This window comes from Ambystoma mexicanum, chromosome 1p (assembly GCF_040938575.1).
Source record: "Ambystoma mexicanum isolate Mex_15411 chromosome 1p, UKY_AmexF1_1, whole genome shotgun sequence".
NCBI lineage: Eukaryota > Metazoa > Chordata > Amphibia > Caudata > Ambystomatidae > Ambystoma > Ambystoma mexicanum.
This window is the reverse complement of record NC_090921.1, coordinates 1,305,861,644-1,305,884,783: the sequence shown is the minus strand read 5'-3', so window position 1 is coordinate 1,305,884,783 and position 23,140 is coordinate 1,305,861,644. Positions and strand designations below refer to the sequence as shown.

Below are 23,140 nucleotides of genomic sequence, written 5' to 3'. Positions count from 1 at the left end.
GAACCTACCCCTGAGGCTACCGAAAGATTAGCGGGGCTTGGCCTGAAAGAGATATGAAGACACTATATGAAAGCAATTATCCTAGTCTCATAGCCAGTTTTCAGGCAGATTTAAATAAGTGGCAGAACCTCAACCTTTCATAGATCGGAAGGATCAACGCAGTCAAGATAGTGTGCCTTCTGAGATTTCTTTAGTCGTTCCAAATGCTCCCTTTGCGTCTCTCTGAGACATTTTTCAGGGAGACTAAAAGGGCCATTCTGAAATTCCTGTGCCAGGGGAAGAAGACAAGAATAGCATATGATACTCTTGTCCTACCCAAGGAGAAGGGTGGAGTGGGGCTCCCTGACTTAAAAAAAGACTATCAAGCCGGCAAGTTAAGAGTCTTAGTCCCCCACTTGAGAGGGCAGACGGAGTTGCAGTGGGTGCACCTCGATAATAATAACCTAGCGCCTGCCACCGTCTCGGAGTGGCTATGGGTCCCGAGAGAGAAACTGCTCAGGAGACTACGAAATCACCCAATATGAGGCACACTATGGGAGATCTGGAGGGAGGGGGCAGATATGAGAGGAATAACCACGTGGCCTTCCCTGCAGAGACATATATGGGCCTCAGGAATCCGTGAGAAGATCCCTATCCTCAACCGATTCCAGACATGGTTCAATGAAGGTCTTGAAAGGGTGGGACAGCTCAGGAGAGAAGGATGCTTCCTCACAATTACCGAACACGAGGAGTCTCTGGGAATACACCTGTTGTCAGTCGTTTCTTTTTTGCAGCTGAAGGGGGTGCTCACGAGAAATTAATGGAAGGAGAGGATACAGCGAGACCTCACTCCTTTTGAAAAATTGCTTGATACGACAACAGACACCAAAAATCTAATCTCCACCATGTACAAAGTATTGATTGAGACGGGGAAGGGGTCCACTGCCTGGTTGAGAGAAAGGTGGGAATGGGACTTGAATATGGAGCTGGTCCCAGATCTATGGACCAAGATCTGTAGAGGGGCTTCACAAACATCTATAGCCGCCCAATACAAACTCCATGCCATCAAACTCCTCCACGAGTGGCAATATGACCCAGACAGGTTATCCAAAATGTTCCAATCCGCTAGCCCCATATGCTGGCATCAATGCAGGGAGAGGGCCAACTATTGGCATATGTGGTGGGAGTGTCCAAGGGTGAAAATGTACTGGGATGAGGTCCTCGGCTGGATTAGACAGATTGATGGGATCCCTCGTGAGGTAACACCCCTCTTAATATTATTCGGTATGGAAGAATGTGATGGTGAGGTGAGGAGGCTAACTGGGATAGTCGCCCCGTTCCTTCTGGCAGCAAGGGCCTGCCTGGTGATCAGATGGAAAGCTGGATTCCCTATGAGCAAGAAGGAATGGGTCAACATGGTCACAAACATTGGTGTAATGGAAAGAATCACGGCATCCCTCCATGGAAAGGCCTCGCAATATGAGAGGTTGTGGAACGATTTTGTGAATGACTATGTTGTCACCAAAACACGCGAAATACCGGAAGATGAACAATAAATGGACCAACTTAATGCATACTGCATCAAATTTCGGAAAAGCCCAAACTAGAAAGTGCACATGCATGCAGGCCAACAGAGAACAATCACATTTCTATCATAGTTAAGTAATTGTTAATTACCGAACCGGTAAAAGTAAGGTACAAGCCATGCTGCTACAATTGAGGACATGAACGAGGACAAGCACTCATAAATATGAGAGGACGCTGCTCCAGGGGGGGAAGAGGGAGAGGGGAGGGGGAAAAATAAAAACTTGGTTTGGTATGCCATATGGTTAAGTTGGGGGATGGGTTAAGGGGGGCGTGAGTACCCATTTTTGATGTGTTGTAACTGTATGGTTAACATTGTGTATTGTATGTTTTAAAACCTAATAAATACAAAATTCAAAAAAAGAAACTGCAAGCCACTTTTTGCCTGAGACTGGTGCCTGAGACTGTTTCATGCTCCAGCATGACCATGTGAGCCGCCCCTGCCATTTCCCCCATTCTAAAAACTAAGTCTTTTTTTTCATGCTGGGCTCACAGTTTGAAGACCTCTGATCTAGAGGTTGAGACCTATGTTTGTAGGGCAGGGCCCTGTGAGGGCGTGGGGACACAGCCTGGGTGCCGGAGCCATACATGCCAACGCTCAAAATGTAGGTGGCAGACTCACGATTTTTCGGTGAAAATAAAGCTATTTTTCACATTCTCCTGCCTTAAATTACTGTAGCCCCAATGCATTCCTATGCAGAAATGTAGATCTCCCGATTTCCCTGTGGAAATCTCCCTCCCAGGTGGCTCTGAATGTTGGCATGAATGGCCAGTGCACCTCGGATGGCGGCAGCATCCTGGAAGTGGGTGCCTGGGCTGGACCCAGGGCACCAGACTGGCCTGGGGGGCCTGCATGTCTGTGATCAAACGACTTGGGCCAGAGACCAGGGCTGCAGGACCGTGATCACACGGTGTAGGCATACAGGCCCAGAATAAGAGACAGAGACAACAGATGTTCCATGGTTGGAGTCTGCAGCCGTTCTGATGCATGCGGCTTCAGTTGCTCCTGGTATTAGCTTGGGCCATGACACAGTCATGTCCCATCTTAAAAGGGCAAAACAGATGGGAAGGTCACACATCACACTATGTCATACATGCCAAACCTCCCGATTTAAGCAGGAGACTCCTGATTTTTAGGTGAAAAATATTACTATTTTTCACGGTCTCCCACCTAAAATAACTGTAGCCCCTTCCTGTGAGGAAATAATATGTGTCTCCCGATTTCCCTGTGGAAACCTCCCTTCCATGTGCATATGAATGTTGGCATGTATCTATGTAATGAATTGTGAAAACAGCAATTTTATATACAAAATTTGGTTGAATTTTTGCAGTGGCAGATCTTTTTAATGTCAACTAATAGCATAGCTCTCAACCATTTGTGTCGCAAAGGCGGGTGAAAACACCCGATTTTATTTTTGGCGGGTGAGAGGCCCATTGATACGAATGGGCGTGCAGGAGGCTTGGCGGGTGAGTCAGCTGTTTACAAGGCGGGTGGCACCCGCCAAAAGCGTGTGAGTTGAGAGCTATGCTAATATACTTTTAATGTTTTCAGAATGAATGCTGGCAATTGTGGATGTTGATGTTCTTGTCAATGAAGACATTTGAAATGTCTTATAAGTCCAGACCCTTTCAATATCAATAAACATCATTTTAAGGTTTTAGGAATTAATTTCTTGTTAATGGAGAAATCTGAAAGAAATAAAGTTCTTCTTCGGTTTATTTGGTTGGAGTCCGCTTGTTTTGGCCTTGTTTTAAAGGGGCATTCCGCTTTTTTCTTGCAGTACCAGTCCGAAAAGAAGCGCAGAGATCTGGTAGAAGGATTATCAAAGTGGGATTGCACTCTATAGAGTAACCGCATGTTCATGCATGAAGGGGCGACCCTCGTTAAATAGGGATGTGTACTTCGAAGCACACGGATAACCAGATCAAATACGACGTCTTTGTGAAATTACCGATTGTTTTCATAAAGTTTTACTATAGTTAGTGCAAACACAGTATATTTTTAGATGAGAAAAAAATACTATCTTTCAAATATCTAATAAAATAGGCAGGAACAAAACTACATAAATATAAATCAACATTTTTGTCGCACTACGTTTTTGTGTTGCCTTCTGATCATCTGTAGACAACGGTTTAGTGGCTTGGTCCAAGATGGCGTCTACGTTCGTCTAAAGCAGTCAGCAAAATGGGAAAACGTCAGTTCCGGCGGTGCCCCTGGCACGAGGCTTAATAGACCCCGTGGCTTTTTTCGCCCTCTTTCCCAGCACGCAGGCAGCCATGGCGGACCTTAAGGTGAGCTGCTGTTCTGTTGAGAGAGAGATCCGTCCGTTTCAGGCTAACGATGAATTTCACCGGAGGTCACCACAGTACGTTCCCCAACTCTGGTAGCACACGGAGCTTCTAGAACACCCTGTACTTTCTCTCAGGGAAGAAAGAACACACCGCGGTAACACAATACATATGTTGCTACCAGATAATTGAGATAGTTTTCTAGTCGGAACGTGGACTATTTTTTTTTTCATTTTATTTTCTCTACGGGCTTCCTCCGGAAAAACGTGTACCCCAATGCTCCGATGCTAACGCGAAGCATGCAATCACGCCAACTCCTGTATCAACTTGTTTGTACTTCATATCAACTTACTTTTTTCTCTCCGATGCGTACGAATGTTATTGGTGTCTGTCAGTCCTTTTGGTTGACGGCACAAGTTGGGCTCAACAAATGTGTGCGCGTAAATGGAAATAAACACTTGTTACGTGTACTACTGAATGGTCGTTTATTTTAATTGCGGTTTCCACTTTTCTTCCGGCTTGTCTGACGGAACACTAAGGGACGGGTCAGAGAGGGGTCCGAAGCTTCTTGTAGGCTTGCATAGCGCACTATTTCAAGATGCCTGGTGCTTGTACTTATAGCGTAAACTTGTATTTTTAAATGCTTAGTTTTATGCTGATTAATTTCAGACTGGCAGCTTACTAGCTACACAGAAGGCACTTCCTGCGCCCAATATGGATTTAACATGCAATTTGCAGTCATTTCTATGGACTTGGTCCACGTGACCCAGCCATGTGCATATGTAGTATAAAAAGACGAGCTATTTAACATTCCACTTGTTTTTGCTGTTAAAGATTTGCTATTGTGACTTATACTGTGCACCACTACCATTTCCATGGTCTCCAGGCACTCTAGGACTGAAAAGGAAGCAGGGCTTTGTGGGATTGAGCGGCGTAAAGCATAAAAGAGCTTTGATGTGATGTTGGTAGCACCAGTTTGGGGGAAACACTAACACTGCTGGTTTGTTTTTAGTTGGTAGACGTTGTGTAGTGTATGGCTACTGTGTAATTCGTTTAGTTTCCCGCACGTGTACAGTTTATGGTTTTAGATTTTTGTTGTGGTAGAAGTAGGTGTTTTGTTCGGTGTTATAGGGTGGAGGTTTTGTGCCATGGTTTGTCGTTCATACTATTCTGTGGTGACTTGTGGTAGATGGTTTTATTTCGTAGGATGTAGAAATATAGAAGTTAGGTGGCACTCCAGGGAATGTTCAGCGGAAGTAGAGAAAAATGTGAACTTTATTTGGGCATACAAAAGTGCCGTTTTGCCCTCTCCCTAGGGGTTTGTTAACGTACAAAAGCACTTGAATCCACAACCTCTTAAAATGGTAGTTATTTCCCATGCAGCAAAAGCTGTCTTGCCTTCACTTATGAGACTAAACCAACAATGATTCTTTCCATTTGATATTCTTGTAGCCCTATTGGAATGTTACCAATTCCAATGTGTAATGCATTATATGATGAGAACAGGACCCAGGGCATTATCGAGAGACCAATAGCCTCGTGTCCCTCTTCGTCTCGGTACTTGACTCTGGGGCACTGCCTCCATTCCAGGAACCCCTTTTAACTTTTCTTCAGAGGTATAATACGTCCCACTTACATGAGCCCCAGTAAAAATGTTCCTGTCCACCAGCAAGGTTTCTTGTTTGTGGTCTTGGGTGCTGGAGATCACGGCTGCTGGCCCCCTGGGTAGTACCTCTGCAGGTCACCAGTTTCATCCTGTGGAGCGTGCTCCTTGTTCTCCTGCAGAGCAGGTGCTCCAGTTAAATGCAGATTCTTCCTGCTCTGGTGCCCTGCAGGGCAACGGCCCCATGTCTGTTTGGCTGCAGGCTTCCATTCCAATGCTGAACCCCGGTCTAGGTCTTACGGGCCATGGTATCTGCGCAAGTGACAGCATGACTGTGGCAGGGGGCTGTCCATGGTGAGGGGGTTGGTGCTCCTGGGGACGGGGGCTGTCTGGCCTCAATGCCCATGCCCTCCTGCTTCCCCTGCGTTGAGTTCTGTTGATGCCTCCACCTCCTGTGGTACGACACTGGTGGACCATGCTGCCGGTGGCTGCCTTATACTTCAATGCTCTTGCCTCCTTGCTGCTTTTACATCGTTGACAGCTGCCCAATGTTTTTGGTGGTGGCGGTACGGTGGTGGCTCTTGGTCTGTTGCCAGCGGCCTGCTGGCTTACCAGTATTTCTTTGGGTTCTTGTACTGGTCATTTCTGGTGCTGCTGACCAGGGTTTAATTTGCATGTCGAAGACGCAGGGGCGATTAGGTGGGGTCATCACGCATGTGGACCCCATGCCTTCGGCTTCCTCGAGTGCCCACTGCTCCAGCTGGTGGTCACGCCTGGTCAGGGTGACGTGCTGAGACTGCTTTCCCTATTGTGGGTTGGTTTTCAGGCTCCCTCAGTACAGAATTTTCTCCTGCCCTCTGCTACTGAGATGTTCACAGGGCATAGTCTGTCCCCTTGGTTTGTGCCCCATCTTATGGCATCCCCCTGTCCCTTGCTTTGCCCTCCTGGTTGTCCATGGTGGTGGTGGTCTTGAATGCTGTGTGGTTCGCAGGGTCCCTCTTGGTTTTGGACTGCATGCAGCTGTTAGCCCTGGCCTTCTGGACATCTCTACGGGTCCTACTTGGCCTACCTGCCCCCTTTGGGGTCCCTTGATGTTGAGGATGCCCTTGCTGCGGTGGTTAAGTGTTTGAAGGAAGTAAGGTCTTGGATGGTGCAAAATTGGTTGCAACTTAATCTGAATGAAACTGGGATTATCTTGCTAGGACCAAAACATCTACTTGAAGGAAAGAGCCCTCCTCCACCCCAGTTTCTAGGATCTAGCCTTAAATACGCAACCAAGGTCAAGCACCTTGGTTGTGTATGGCAGAGCGACATGGGCTGTAGTGGCCAGGTGTCGGCGACTGCAGTCAGTTTTTTAATGTAATATCCATCTTCTTCGCCAGGCATTCCCATATATAACAGACACAGAACATCCCTTGGTGATCGGAGCGTTGGTCAATTCCAAATTAGATTATTGTAATGGAGTCTTGTCCAGAGCTCAGGCCAAGCAGATTGCCTAAGATCAGAACCGGCTCACTGTTTGAGGTCTAACTGTTACAAGAGGTGATCGCAAGTTTCTCAGTTGCTGGTCCTAGACTATGGAACAGCTTGCCCTTAAAATTAAGAAAGGTAAACTAATTACTGACCTTCAGAGCAGGTCCATCTATGCCCATCCCTGTCTTTTTTTTTATTTTTTTTTTTTTTTTTTTTTTATTGGTAATTACTGCTGTTGGTTCTAAGCAACCGACTGATCCTCTACTTGCACTAGTCATCTGCGCCAGGGTTCGATTCAGTTGTGCGCTATAGAAATGCTTAAAAAATCGAGGATGGTTGGTGGGGACGGTTAACTGTGTCCATCCTGCGGACAGGTTGTGGCGATCTACCTCCTCTGCTCCTGGGGTATCCTCGTCCCAGCTTCTCTGCTGGGCTGGTTTCTGGGCTTTTTGTAGGGGGCTCCGGCTCTGCTCGTCCTTTGGTGCTGGTGAGTTCATCTCCGGCCCAGTAGTCCCCTGCTTCATGGCTCTTGGCACGGTCTGTGTAGGTTCAGAGATGACCTTCCTGTCCCTGCCTGCCGCACTGGTCTTCTGCCCCTGCATGTTGGCCTTGGGGTCTAGTTGTGGTAGGCCTTCTTTCTGCAGGTTCCTCGTGTCTGCCGGGTTCTGGGGTGCCCTCAGGGCTTTCTGCTCCCATGTCCCTCGGGGTGAGCTGGCTCATCTGACTCCATGCATTGCATTGTTTTCATGCCAGCGTTGGGGTTCCGGTTGGTGCATCTGCTTACACTTCCTAGAGTGTTCTGGTCTCCAGTTGGCTTGGGGTGTCTCTTCCCTGGGGTGGTTTGCCAATCCCTTTGGGATTTACCTTTCAGTTCCTGGTCACTCCCTTTTGGTTGTGCTCGGCCCTGTGTTTTTGCCATGTTGGTGGCTCCCCTGGTGGTGCGCCTTCGCTTGCAGGGGTTTGTTTCCTGTGTAGACGGCTGGCTGTTAAGGCAGTGCTGCGTGGGTCGGCCCTCCTGCCTTCAGTTGGCTCTGCCGACTCCCCTGCGCTGGGGGTTTCTGATGCCTGTCTGGTGTCACTTTGTGGCCCACTGTTCCTTGGTGCCCAGTTTACCTTCGGGTAGGGCTGATCCTCATTCCTTTGGGGAGGATGCAACAGTGGTTCCGGCCACTGCTGTTTTGCTTCTGCTGGTCGCATGGCCGCCTGTTCGGCTGGTTCTACAGGCCTGTCTTGATTCCATGTGAAAATATCCCTGCAAAAATGTCGCCATATTTTTGCGGCGATATTACCCCATGGAACCTACGGGGGACACCCCCGCAACCCCCATATATTTTTAAAGGGAGCGGGGGACACCCCTGCAACCCCCCCACCCATTTACCCCATAAATTATTCCCACCAAAAATATCACCATGGCCGTTCCCGGCGACCATATGTATGGTGATATTTGGTGGGGATATTACCTGATACCCGTCTCCTGGTTTGCTGGCTCCGTTTCCCAAGCTTCCGTACGATTGTTTAATGCTCTGCCTTCTCATGGGGTGGTCGGGGGCTACTCTGGGGTTGTGGCCCTGGAGGCTAGTCCCTGGTCCGCACTCTGGGGGGGTTTTGTCTGACCCTGTTGCCTTCAGCTGGTCCATGGAGGTCCTTGGCTGTGGTGGTCTGGCAGTGCTCTGGCCTGTGGAGGGCCTCTTGCTGATTTTACCTCAGGTGGCTGCCTGGGGTGGGGCGGGGGTTCTCAAGATTTCCTACTTATGGGTTTGCAATCGTCCTTGTGCAAGTTTACCCTCCTATCGAGCCCTGGTTCATTCGGTGTGGTTACTTGGTGTTTTGTTGCAGTTTTTGGTGTCCTCAGGGTCTCTGCCTTCCTGCCGGCAAGGGTCCCCCTTCTGCTACCAGTTTTCAGTCTGTCCCTCTGGGCTGTCCGCAGGGTTGGTGTGCCTTCTATTGGCCTTCTCCCCCTGATGGTTTGGAGCTTGGGGCCTCCTGTTTGACCCACAGAGGTGCTCGTCCTTCACCAGCTCCTCCTGTGGCTCTGCCCTGTGTATGCTGGGCTGCATGCGTACTGTCTGCTTATTGCAGTGTCTTGTTTTGTCTGCGCTGGAGTTTTTGGTCTGTTGGTTTTCTTCCTGGAGGCCTGGCAGGCTTCTACTTGGCAGGGTGTTGGGGGGTGTCCTCGTGTTTCACTCTGGGTGTGGTTTTCCGGTCCGTCTGGCAGTATTGTTTCCTTTGGTCCGGTGTGGGTGGTGACCCTCCGTTGGTGAATCGGGCTGATCTTCTCATTGGCTCCTGTATCTGGGTGGTTCAGTCTGTTGCTTGACTTCAGTGTGTTCTCTAGGATGGGTCCTTGTCTGGTGCGGCTTGTTCAGGTGGTGGTGTTGCTACACTTCTCATTGGGACCTCTCCCCGTTTATTCTGTGGTATACCTCAGAGGTACGTGCTGGGTCAAGGTAATGCTATTACTTCCCAGTAATCTTCAATACTCCTACTAGTCCTCGTCACAAAACTGACAGCCCTCCTACCCCCTCCCTCCTGGGAGGCACCCATGCTCTGGCTTGGTTATTTTGAATTGGGACTCATGGGTAAGTTGGAGATATAACTCCAAAGAAAACGGGAAGGGGCGTTTCTGGAATGGGGCGGGCCTAAGAGATGAGTACTGTGAACAAGGTAGGACGAGGAGTAATGAAGATTACTGGGACAGCATGACAATTACTGTCTACACAAGTATAGTAAGACTCTGTTCGACTTACAATGAGATGTGTCGTCATAGCATACTGTTTGGAACTGATATTCCACTTTGAAGTGACGGTGAATTACATGTTTGAAGTAAAAACAACATACATGCTTCTATAAATTATATCATAGTGCTTTGCACATAGACCCGTTCCAGGCTTTTTATTAGATGTTTAAAAGGTCCATTCTAGTGTCGGTGCATGTCCAAGGACTGTTCTGCAAAAAAAAATAACCTGCCTATCATTTTGATTCACGCTTCTGCCTTTTATATACTACCAACTGTTGGCATCTTAAATCTGACCAATGTTATTTGATGCATCAGACTTATAACTGCTTCTGTGGTTGCTACGCATTTGAGCTTTTTCTGAACTGCAACTTTAACTATTGTAATACTGCAAAGCAGAATGTGTAATCCATTCAACTTTACGTGTGCATGACGTGTCTGAGGTTTTGTTTTCCTCTAATTCTTACACATCTGTTTGATTCCAGGTTCTAACCATTGATGGCCGAGGACATCTCCTTGGACGACTTTCAGCCATTGTAGCCAAGCAGGTTTTGCTAGGTAATCAACATTTTGATTTGTGTCCCCTCCCTATGCATCAAACCGTTGGAGCAGAGGGTCTGTGATGTGTCCGTTAGAGTGAGTTTTGCAACCATGAGATGCTTGCACATGCACTAAAATCTGCTCCACTGGTCAGTGTACCACCGACTACTAGTGTTCTTTTTTTTTTTTTAAGAACACCGTTTTGGCTATTGGGTGGTACTGTAAGCGTTGCTCACTGTTCCCATGGGTACCCATCTGGTAGTACGCTGGCCTCATCTTCGAGCTAACTCAAATTAATGCTTTAGTTGCAGTTATAAATCGGCTCCTGGTGTCATTAAGTCTTGCACAAGGGCGTTTTCCCCAAGTCTCTTATGTTAATGTTAAAGGACATTTGCGCGCACTATCACCACCGTAGTGGTCCCTTGGCGCTCTGGCGGCTCTGAAAGAGGGGAGGTTGAGTTAGTGGGAGGAAGCAGGAAGAGTGCAAGAGCAGTGATGTGCTGTTGGCGGCCTCAGCCCGGTGGGTCCGTTGGCTGGGTCTGGGGTGTTTGCGGCCGGTAGTCGTCGTGTACTGTTCAAGGCTGTGTTTTTGTTGTTGCAATGTAGTGAAGTTTGTGCGGTTTGTTGTGCTGTAGGTTTTGGTTGTTTTGGAGTTTGAGAGGTGTATGCAGAAAGGGAAATTGTTGGTAGGGTTGGTTAGTTTGTGTCTCTATCCAGAATTGAAGCGCTCGGCTTGCGTACCCCTGTTGCGGCTCTGTCCTGATCTGGGGCTGACTGGCATACAGGTTCCTAACTCGTCTAGTCCCCGCCTCTAACATGCTCTCTCATAGCTCCCCTTTCACTCTTGTGGCCAGTGCATCTGCCAATGACTTCCTCTCGGGTAGTGGGGTGATTGCCAATATCTCCATAATTCCACACCAATGTGGTACCTGGCGGTAATTAAATTAAGGGGCGGGCGAAGTGTTGATGGGATTGTCTGGGTTAGTTGACTCAGTCTCCGTGCGTGCCGCCTGTGTGCCTGTCTATCCTGTCACCCATCCAGCTGTCGTGGGCTTTTACTCTCCCGGGTCAGGGATGTCCGTGTCTTTCCGGTTTAGTTATCTTTTTCCAGTTTTGGTTTCTACGTTTAGTCTGTGGTGTTGTAGAGCCAGGTTTTTAGTGATTTCCTGAATTTTAGATCTTCAGTGTTATCCCTTTGGGATGTTCCAGGTTTTTGCGGCTAAGTGGTAGAAGGAGGTGCCTCCAAGTTTTTTCTTGAGGTATGGTTTGAGTTCCAGGCGCATTTCGTTGCTCGATCGGAGGGGACTTGTTGGTTTGTAGACAGTTATTTTCTTTTGTAGGAATTCTGCTCCTTGTCCGCTGATTGTCCTGTGTTATGCACATTGTTTTGAAGGTGATGCGATGTTTTACTGGTAGCCAGTGTAGGGTTTTTTGGGCTGGAGTGATGTGGTTGAGGAGTAGTCTTGCTGCTGCATTTTAGATCCGTTGCAGTTTCTTCATGAGGTATTCAGGTATTCCGAGGTAGAGGCTGTTTGCATAGTCTATTTTGGACATGATTCGGGTGACGATCGTGAGTGTTTTGTGCGCGAAGGAGAGGAAAGGTAGGATTATTCTTGCCGTCCGGAGGAGGAAAAAGTATTTCTTCACTGTTGCATTTATTTGTGGCTCCAGAGTAAGGTTGTTGTCCATTAGGACTCCCAGATTTTTTACTACCTTCGATGGTGTTGGTGCTTTTCCCATTTCCGTAGGCCATGGGATGGTGGTTTCGTTCTCTTGGTCTTTGGATACGATTATGATTTCTGTCTTTCCTGGGTTGATTGTTGCTTTCACTGAATTCCTATGCAAGAGCCAACAGTTTGTGCTCTTGTATAGGCATGTCTGGTACTGACCTAATCGCATTTGCCTGCTGGTGCCAGATTTTACCGTTATGGCAGTGCTGGGAAAATGTGGATCCCATGCCTACACAAACTCAACTGTTGGTATAGCCAATACTAGTTTTATTATGGCATCTAGCATTGGTTAAAGCGAGGCCCTTCGGCATACCATGATCTGAAAAGACGAGAGCAATGCATGCACCGCTATTTGTATTTAGCGGCACTACGGAACGCAGAATTGTCTAGTGTGGAGACAAGGGTGGCTAAGGAAGAGGCACACTATTTAGGTGCATCGATACTGACTGCTGGACCACATTTGTGGGACCCTGTTTTAAAGCTGAGGGGCAGTGCTAAGAGGAAAGTGAAAACGACAAATGTGAACCTTTAGTGCAACCACATTTTTCGTAGGGCCCATACACTGTTCTTATGGGGCGCAGTGTATGGGCACAGTAAGTGTTATGCAGATTTGCTTATGTAAGGAAAGCCTGTCATATGTTAAGCGTGTTTGCATTATCTGATCCAAATGTAGGATTCATCCTCGTTACTCCCCTGAAATTTTTTTTCGACATATCTGCACACTAAAGCTTCTTTGCTTAATGGGCCACTGTAGTCCGCATTTGCTAGTGGTTTAAGAGAATAACTGAGGGGGCGGGTGGGTGAGTCTTGGTGCTTAATACACTTATTTTCAAGAGTTGCAACGGGAAGCAGAGCATTGTACACTCACACCTGCATCCACCAATACCGTGTGGTTGAGGGCTGGTCATTTGTAACTTTGAATACAGGAAGATGAATATGGGGATTAAGTTACACGTGGGTTGGAATCGTCTTGGGCAATTCTCCCCTCAGCCCATGAGTTTTCCAACCTCTCCTCTCCAATACTAGAATTCTTAATGTAATTGTGCTCCGGCACTGCTTCTTTCCCTCGCCCTTCAAACTGTCATTTTGTTCTTGCAGGTCGTAAAGTGGTGGTCGTGAGATGTGAGGGCATAAATATCTCTGGTAACTTTTATCGAAACAAATGTAAGTTTTGCTCATTAGTGTCTTTAAAAATTGTCCTTTTTTACTTGCTCTGCTTGCTACTCATTGTGGTTTAAATACTGGATTTTCAGTGGATGTTCCCCAATTTGTTCGTTTTCTTGGTTAAAAACGAAAACAATTTAACCTTATATAATAGCAAAACGTAAGAATACATCACCAAAAAGTAACATAGCAACAATTTAAATAAAAAAAATGGTGTTGAATTTCTCTGTATTCTGGCTTTTGGCGCTTGTGTTCTTAATAAACGTAGTCAAATGTTGTGACGTACCAATCCACAGTATTGGATTCCTAATCCAAGGAGTAACGGCCAAAGGACGGGAAACATAGGCCCTGATTGCTAAACTACTTGATATTTAAGGGCCTACTGTAATTGTTGTGGCATTTTAAGGGATGTGGGGAGAATGGCTCTTCATCAAGCCCATGTGGTGGAAAAAACCTGAGAATATTACAATGCATGCAAATATTTAGGCTGTTCAATCACTAGCAGAGATTACCAGTTTAAAGGTGTACTACAAAAGGTCAGGCACAGAAGATTGTAAAGGACTCAAAGCTGGACCATGTCTTTCATTTTTTATGGGTCGCAGCTCCAAAAGGAAATGGGCTACCATAAATGTAGACTTATCAATCACAAGGGCACAGTCTACAGCTGACTGCTGTTATACTTTACATTCAGAACACCTGCTCACTGAATAACATGTGGTGACATGCACATACCTCTAAGGTATATAGACTTTACTGCTACGTTGTAGTGCAGTAGAAATGGTTTAGGTTTGGTAGAACTAGTGTTGCATTGTTGAAAGTAGTGCAAGAACTAATCTTTGATATAAGGCATGAATTAGTTTTCAAAAATTGATTAGCAGAGTTTGCTAATATATTTTTGATTAGCAAACTTACCCATTTGATTAGCAATTTTATACTAATATTAATGTTACTGGGTGTTTGTAACCAAGACATGAAATGAGCAACAATACAGCAGTTTTGCTTACCGCTGAAGATCAGACATTTGTGAGAGGATTCAGGCCTGGCAAATTCTTTAAACTTCAGCTAGATCTGCAAGTCTGGTAACTTAGTTTACCTATTCAACCTAAGAGAAATGCACTCAACAGAGGACAATACATTTATAATGTGATTTCTGTAAAATGGTGCATGTCACTAAAAACCCGCTTTGTTTGGCACACTGCTGCCACCCAGCGTTCAGCCATGCACAGTGAGTTTTATTTGACATTTACTGCAAAGTAGATGTTAAATAAGTTTCAAACGGCTCTTGCAAATGCTACTTGACTTAAATGTACTCTACTGAGTGGGTGAAAAGACTTTGCAAGCCATAGATGAGTGTGTAAAATGTAAAAGTTTAGCTGCATGAATGCACACAAATAACTAGATATGATTAAAAAAGGCTCTGAAAACAGTTTGTCTAGCTGTCTCCTGCAGGTGGTAATGGATCATAGGTTTATGGTCATAACACTGAAAAAACAAATCCCGAAAAAAAAATCTCGCAATGAAAAGGTTGAGAAAAAAGTCGAATTTTTTTAATGACTTTTTTGTTCGAAATGGGGGGGTTCCCCCAACCCCCTTTCATTTTTTTTTTTGTTTTAGCCCTTTTTTTACTTACCTGACCCCAAAAAAGCATTTAAATAAAAAATTCGATATTTTTTTGGGAGATTATTGTAATTCGAGATTTTTTTCGGTCTTTTGACTGACCACCAGATCATACAATCATGAAGCAAAGGCGAGCTCTAGAGCCTAACTAGTGTTTGGTATTGCAGTGTATATATAGATCTACAGACTGGATGGAACTATTGATCACTACTTTGCATAGTTTGCTTTGTGTATTATGTATGGGGAAAGAAGGACTAAGCCGGGTGGATTGCGTAGCAGGCAGAGAACTGGCCAAACTAGGTGGAATATTGTAGTTTGTGGTCATCTCAATTTCAGGGACATGGTATAAAGCAACAAGGTGATAATAAATGTCAGTATGGGTTCAATCATGGGGTTGAGCACCAGTTGCAAAATGTATGCAACCTACAGGTTACAGAACTAGGTTTGCCATCAACGGCATTTGATTATGGGTGATGTACATTTTCAAAAGTTCACTAGTCAACATGATGCACCTTCCCCAGCAAAAGGAAATAGTTAACACTGAAATTCAGTGAAGCATGGATCGATGCAAGGTTTTACAGCCTCAATACTGTAATCATGTATTTAACAACTTACATTTTAGGGAAGGAATTGCATGACTGTCTTTTTAAAAGATATAAAGTTGACACATGTCTTTGCCAGACAGGGTATGAAAAGCTTGATAAAAGTGTCATCCCAATTACTCTTGCACTCCTACACATGTGCTTGGCACTTAGAGCGGAGGAGAGGATTACTGCTGCACTTTCCCTCCCTCCATTAGCACTTGAAGTGAACAGAGAAAAGAGGGTGAAGAGGGCACCAAAAGCAACAGGGGAATGCAAGGCTAGCTGTGGTTTCATTGAAGAGTGAAACTTAGCTAACTTTGCTACACAAGTATTCATTTGATTAGCAAAACTGCAGAACTGCGTAGCAAATTGCTATGTGACACTGCTTATTTTATGCCTTGATATTGGTAGTAATACATGGCTTTATCGATGGAGCTAAAATATAGACGGCTTCTATGATTTCACTAGACTGCAGGGGTTGGGCAGTTGAAAGTCGAGTTTCTATTTCCCCATTCACTGACAGTCTGGCACCTTGCTGTTATGTTACTATGCTCAGCCTATTTTGGCTGAGGTGCATTGCTTGGTATCTCTACATATTATCCCCACCAAAAATATTGCTGTACATATGGTCGTTTGTCTCACCATACGCAATATTTGTGGGAGCAGGAGTTGTGCGGGTGTCCGCTGCACATTTAAAAATAATGCATGGGTGTCCCCACAGGGTCCATGGCTCAATATTGCTGCAAAAATATGGCGATATTTTGGTATCGTTATTTTTGCAGGGATATTAACACATGGGACCCATTGCTTGCACAGTGCTTTAGGCTGCAATAGAATCTTAGTTGCAAACCAACAATGTCAACACCAGTGTGCTTTAGATGATCACTGAAGGGTCTCCCCGCAAGCCAAGAAACTGGTTGGAAATGGGCATGCAACAGAAGTGAGTTCTCCAAAACGCACTCCCAGGCTGGAGAAACTTATCTGTGCAGCATGTACAAATGGAAACCCTTTGAACGAAAATAATCAGGGGGTGTTGTATGTCAGTGTACATTTCCTATGTTGAGACACTTTCCCCATGGTCCAAGTTTTTATACTGCACCAGACCACCACAATAGTCCTGCAGCTGCTGGGTTTGTACATGTGCAAAATATTTTGGGGTACTGTCCTTGGCTGGTGGGAAGGCCGTTAATCCTTGCGCTAGAGTACCGTTTTGAGCCTGAGCATGTTGAAACAAAACGAGCGGGACAAAGCCTTCCTACTTTATCGCCTAGGCCGCTGAATGGCACTGTTCTATAGCCTGAGGAAATATGAGCACTTTTAAACAACGGAGGATTTTGATCCATTGCCCTTTTAGGATTAAATCCCTGGACCAGGCTTCCTGGAGGTTCTTCTGTTCTACGTAATTTATGGGGGTGATTATGAGGCTGAGGTTTCACGAGTTCATATTTATAATCCATACTTCGTATGGTCATTATGTCAAAGCGGGGGTGGTGGGTTGTATGCCTCAAGGTCATGTGCCATTAGACCTTTAGGCAAAACCACCAATGAAACCTCATCTGAACTTGACATGAACTGTAAAGCCACTGAAATTGGGAGTCGGTTGTAAAAAAAGTGCAGTCTCTTATACATAATCAGGCTGGCAACATCCCCCAAGGACCGTATGCAGAGGCTGTCGCCCTAAGCACAGGCTTTGAGGGCTTGCTGCACAAGATTTAACAAAACATGACCTGACACGATCTGTCCGACTTGAGTGCACTTTAGTTTTCAGGCACACCATTTGCATATATAACATACTTCAAAGGGATTCCAGAGGCAGCGAGGGCGAGTAGGCAGACTTCTGTGAAACTGACGTCTCCCTTTTATTTTCTAGTGAAGTATCTTGCTTTCTTGCGCAAGAGAATGAACACAAACCCTTCTCGTGGCCCTTACCACTTCAGAGCCCCAAGCCGTATCTTCTGGAGGACAGTCCGAGGTAAGCTGATTTCGGTAGCAGTTCATTCAGTTATGCTGACTTGTGTGCAGTGAAAGCAGTGGTGGCACCAGCGTCATCTGCCCCGTCTACATTGGTTAATGTTAAAGGTATTTGTACCGCACACTGTCGCCAACCAAATTGGTCCCCAGGTGGCTCTCAGGCCACTCTGTAAATAAAGATGGGGTGGTTGTTTAATTTATAGGGGTTTGGGGGTGATGAGCAGGTGGTAGTCTCATGGTGTGGGGAGTCGCTCAATGTGCAGGACTACTCCTGAACCTATCTTGGTAGTGTGCACCATATCTAATGTCTTCATGAGATTTAGTGCCCGTGAGGAATTCAAGCTGTGCCACTTAAATCAAGTATTGCTGCCGTTAAGTAGGGTTTCCAAATGGAAACCACTCCGTCCTGTGTCGGTCCTGTGAAATGTGATTAGGCTGATCTAGGTAGAACCCCAATGTTCAGGTATTTAGAGTCCAAAAAGCATTCATGGTTCCTTATTGTAGTATTTTGCACAGTTGTCAAATATAAATAGGGGGTTGAGATGACCTTAATGGGAATCCTAAACCACCTTGTCTTGTATTTATACAGCCACGCTGTTCTAGCCTACAAGCAGGAGGCAAAGCACTCCCAATTTAGTTTGATCCATACTTTGGCATCTAAATAGTGCATGGCAGCTACATGCAAGTACGATGTAGCAGCCAAATGTGGTGATTGTAGAAGCAGTGGCTACATCCAGTAATCTGTCAAACATATTTCTCCAACTACTTGTATTTCATTTTCATGGTGGGACTATTGTGCCAGCATAGGCCAAGCTCTGACTCTTGTGTCCTACTCTCTGTGCCAGGACAGGAACTGCTCTCCAACTGTAAAGATTGGCACAACTACATAGCCTTATTTTTTTAGCTGTTCTTTATGGGTGGGAAGGACCAGCTCGGTCCACGTGATTTGTGCTTTAAATATGCTTTCTAAATGGAGATGCAGAATGGCTTGCCTAACCACGTTTTTGTTTTTCATAGGAATGCTGCCTCATAAGACCAAGCGTGGGCAGGCTGCCCTGGAAAGGCTGAAGGTCTTTGATGGCATTCCTCCACCATACGATAAGGCAAGTGTTTTCTGACCCCTTGGTTTGATTTTAAGCTTCATAGAACCCTGTCGATGATGCTGTTTTTACCTACATTGTTCGAAATTTGTATGAGAACACCCTTTTACTGAGACTCCCTAAATTACCTTAAAAACGCCTCTTTAGTAGCGCAGTTATTAACAGCTGTTTCTCTTAACAGCGGAAGCGCATGGTGGTACCAGCAGCGCTCAAGATTGTGCGGTTGAAGCCCACACGCAAGGTAAGAACTAAACTACTGGTGCTTTTTCTCCCACTCTTTTATAGACCTCAGTATGTAGACATTCTCCAGCATGGGGTCTGGCATGGATTCACAGGCTCATGAATATTCCCAGTCAGGCTGGGAATCCTCAGCTAAGATCAGTTTCACTTCTGAACTGTCTTTCTCCTAACAACCAATCACTGGTCTCTGGGGTTATACTGCCCCAGCCAATGACTGCCCTCTACCCAAGCCCCTCCTCTGGCAGCCATCTTCAGATTTTTACTGCACGATAAGAGTGGTGGGAGTCCTTGTGATTAGCTCTTGGGCTTTTTACTGCGTTTGCCCTTTTTCTTCTCACTTTTCTGGTCAATCGAGCCTCAAGCTCCATCGATCCATCATCCGACTACAGGGACCAGTTTTCAGAACTTTCTATGCCCCTCAAGGGCGGTTTTTGTTTTATTACTTGTATTGCGCACCAGACCAGGGGTAACCGGGAGCATTGCATATGACAATTTACAGCTTAGTTACAGAAACACAGGGCAAATATGGAGACAAAAATATATACAAAGGCATAAAGTAATGGTACAAGTAGTTACAGTCCTGCTCAGACAGGCGGTAAATGCTGAGAAGTAGGTGTGCAAAAATACAAACAGTGGAAGGGCATGCGGAGTAGGTCAGGGCAGTTAGACTTTTATTTGTCCACGTCTTTGATCCGCCTTATAAGGTTGTGTCGGAAAGTGGGGTATGGTTGATCTGTCTGCAAGGTGGATGGTAGGGAGTTCCATAGTTGAGCTGCTTTGACCTGATAGCTACAGCCACCAACTCTGGATCGTTTAAATCTAGGTGTTGAGATGAGTTGGAGGACCTGGGGAGTCTTGTAGGATTTATTCTCGTGAATCTCGTGGAGATGTAACGAGGTGCAGCATTTAGACATTTGTAAACAAGTGAGGCTACTTTTAGCTGGATTTTCTTGTGAGTTGAAAGCCAGTTCTAAATTCAGTGATGTGGGCTCTTCTGGGAGTACCTAATGCTGCTCTAAGCGCATTGTCTGCAAGATTTGAATTCTTTTGATAACTTCCTTATTGGCCCCAATGTAGAGCGAATTGCAATAGTCAAACTTCGATAAAACGAGAGCTCTAGCAAGTGTGATGCAGCTATTGTTGGATAGGAAGGGTTTGTCTGCTCTTATCAGTTTGCAGGTGTAAGCGGTGGCAGAAGCCATCTCGTTGACCTACTTGGTGAAGGATAGGGGAGTCCAAATAGAAACCCAGAGTTTTGACCGCATGAGCGGAGGTGATTTGATTGTTATCAATGTTAAGAGGAATAGTTAAGGCCCAGTTTTTTTTTAGGGTAGAGGGTGTGCCAAAGATAATAATTTCAGTTTTGTCATTCAGGCATAGTCCGTGAGTGGCCATCCATGCCTGGATGATGAGGGACACCCTGTTCACCAAGGCCAAATCCGTCATACTCAGATTCTCCTACCACTTACTGGTGATTAGTGTAGGTGATACCAAGAAGGTCCAGATCATCGAAAAGGGGCTTCGTGAAGATGTTGTAGAGTGTGGGAGAAACACAAGATCCTTGGGGCACGCCACATGTGATGGGGATGGTGTCTGCTGCCGCTGAGGCAAAGACTCTCATAGTCCTATTGTAAGGATTGGATCCATGCTGTGGGTTCTTCTGAGAAGTGCGCAGCCAAGTCCAGGTGCCTACAAAGGACCTTATGGTTGACGAGGTCGAATGCAGCTGATGGGTCCAAGAGGAGTAAGGCTGGTTTCCCTTGATCCCTCAGCTCGTCGATGTGTGCCTTTAGTTCTAAGAGGGCTGTTTCGGTCCCGTGCTGACGGAAGCCAGACTGCCGTACTCCTAGCAGATGGTTTGTTTTAAGTGTTTCTGTATTTGTGAGTATGCCACTATCTGTGATTTTTAGGAGGAATGGCACGGTGTTGATTGGTCGGTAGTTCGTGGGTATGGCTGGGTCTAGGGTCTGTTTTTTAAGCAGTGAGTACCCAGGATTCTTTTAGGTTGCTTGGTATAGAGCCTGTTGCGAATGAAGCGTTTAGTTTTGAGATGAAGGGAGCCAGGTATCTGGCTGCGTCCTTTATCAGTTGGGCTGGGCATTGGTCTCCCTGGCAATTTGTTGGTTTGAGTGACGGTATAATTTTTTCAGTCTCAATGATGGTTACTTTAGAGAACTTGAAACGAGGAGTGTAATGTTGTTTTTAGGAGGGGTGATAGTTATTTCTGGGCATGGTATCCAGATTAGCTGCATTTAGCCTTATGATACCTAATACTTGTTGCATTGGCCTTTTTTGCCCAATATTATGGCAGCATTTAGCCCTATGCTGCCTAACAGAGTGCTGCGTTCAGCCCTTTGTTGACCAATATTTGATGCATGTAATAGTAGGCGCTAGCTCGACTGGCTGAGTCTGCTCCCTGTGTCACTCGCCTATAACACTGTTCTATTACTTGTCAATCCCAATCTTATCGGGCCACAATCATTAACTTGACAGCTCTATTTATTACTGTCTCACCATGCCCCCAGAGGGCGTAGGAACCTCTTGTATGCAACTTATCTCTAAATCCCCTTGTAACACAGCACAGAGAAACTAGACTCCGTGCGCGACTACCCAAAATATTCAAACCTGTTAATAAATATAACATTAACCTGGATCACCTTCGGCCCAAACTATTTCCCCCTTTGAAAACCACCGTTTCTAGCCTTAAACCCCACCCTAAAAGAAATAAGCCCACTACCAACTAACCTGCGCCCTATACTACAGCCAGAACCGGACCTTAAAGGCGCATTAATGCTAGATCTTTAGTCGCTCATGCTATTGACATAGACACTATCCTGGGAAATGACCTTGACTTCATTGCCAGTACTGAAACCTGGCTCCATGAGGCAGCAGGCCCAGCACTAACGCTGGCAGTCCCAGACAACTACACCATCCTTGGAGCTGACAGACGAGATGCACGAGGTGGAGGAATAGCGATCGCCATTCTCCATTAGAATTACCTCTACACCCAACCTTAAATCTTGCGGGTCTCTCTCCATTAAACTACCCACCGGCAACTCTCAAACATTAAATATCCATCTCCTCTACAGACCCCCTGGCCCTATCGGTACATTCAACAAAGATATTACCACTATTTCAGAGAAGCTAAAATAAACTCCTCACAAACCCTAGTGCTAGGAGACTAACCTAGGGCACAATATCAATGATCACCAGGCGACTTCCGTAACCAACATCCTAACAGAACTAGGTTTCAGAGTGAATCTGCCCACCCATACCAAAGGGAGAACTCTTGATTGGATTGCCAGCCACAATTGCAACCTCCATTACATCCATCACCCCCATATGGACTGATCACCACCTAATCTCCTTTACTCTCAATACAAAGACCTACTGCACCAACACCCCCCTTCGCCGCACCTACATTAACTCGAAATAAGAAATATCACAGCGAACAATATCCTGCCCAATATCCTACCTATTAATTCGGCTCTCTAGTGGACGAATTCAATAATGCTATGACCACTGCCCTCGACAGCATTGCTCCGCTTAAAACTTAGGAACAGTAAACCAAAAAAGCATCTCAACTCTTGGTATACACCCCACCTAAAAAACCTGAGATTACAGAAAGGAAAATGCAAAACGGTATGGAACCTACACCCTACTGCAGAAAATAAAACCAATCTAATACATTTCAACACAATACCCAATCCATCTCCAGTATGAAGGAGCTCTTCTCCATTCTAAAAGAATTGGAAACCCCAATTGCAGTACAGGATGACTCTATTAAAGACACAACTTGGTGTACCAACCTTCAGTTGGCACTAAGCAACAAAGTGGCTAACCTCCAACTAAAATTGCTCTAAATAAAGCTTCACTATCAGCCCAAACCCAAATTCCACTGAACAAAACTCCTATCGAAACCCAAAGATTCCACCCAATTCAACTTCACTAAGGTCTCTGATCGAGGTAGAGAACCATTCTCACACTTAAACCATCCAATTGCAAAGGCGACCAATGCCCAGCACAACTGATCAAGGACGCTGCTAGAGATTTAGCTCCTTTCATCACCAAACTTATTAATGCCTCCTTTACCACTCGCACCATCCCACGCAACCTGAAGGAATCCTGGTTTCTCCCCCTTCTGAAAAAACAAACACTGGGCCCCAACATTCCCACTAATTACAGGCCCATCACCAGTGCCATTCTTACTAAAAATACTAGACTAAGGCCAGGCACTACACGTGCAGCCACGCAGCCACTCTATACCCACTGCCTACCCAGCCTCCGGATCTGCAAGGGCCGATTTGCCCCTCAACTCCTCACTGATTGCGGTGCCGTTCCGCTCAGCGTTCAACGAATTCCAAGATGGCCGCCGCCATGCTGCCCGGATCTGCCTGACCCTGTCCCCAAGGCTCCAGGCATCCAGGAATATCCCCATTGGTTGAGGCCATCCACATTACTCGCGCCCAATCACTGTCAGGCGGTAGCCGGCAGGCGGAGTAAGGCCTGGGAAGAAGGCCAACGCAATACAG

General features: G+C 45.9%; 1 protein-coding gene across 1 annotated transcript in view; it reads left to right on the top strand.

Annotated features, from left to right (window-relative positions):
- The first annotated feature begins 3,776 nt into the window (after nucleotides 1-3,776).
- The window catches only part of RPL13A (ribosomal protein L13a), a 32,398-nt gene continuing 13,034 nt past the window's right edge, over nucleotides 3,777-23,140 (top strand). The window contains exons 1-6 of the mRNA XM_069606186.1: nucleotides 3,777-3,855; nucleotides 10,148-10,220; nucleotides 13,031-13,096; nucleotides 17,168-17,269; nucleotides 18,286-18,371; nucleotides 18,550-18,609. Coding sequence (XP_069462287.1) covers nucleotides 3,841-3,855; nucleotides 10,148-10,220; nucleotides 13,031-13,096; nucleotides 17,168-17,269; nucleotides 18,286-18,371; nucleotides 18,550-18,609 — 402 coding nt within the window. The 5' untranslated portion in view covers nucleotides 3,777-3,840. The remainder of the gene's footprint in view (nucleotides 3,856-10,147; nucleotides 10,221-13,030; nucleotides 13,097-17,167; nucleotides 17,270-18,285; nucleotides 18,372-18,549; nucleotides 18,610-23,140) is intronic.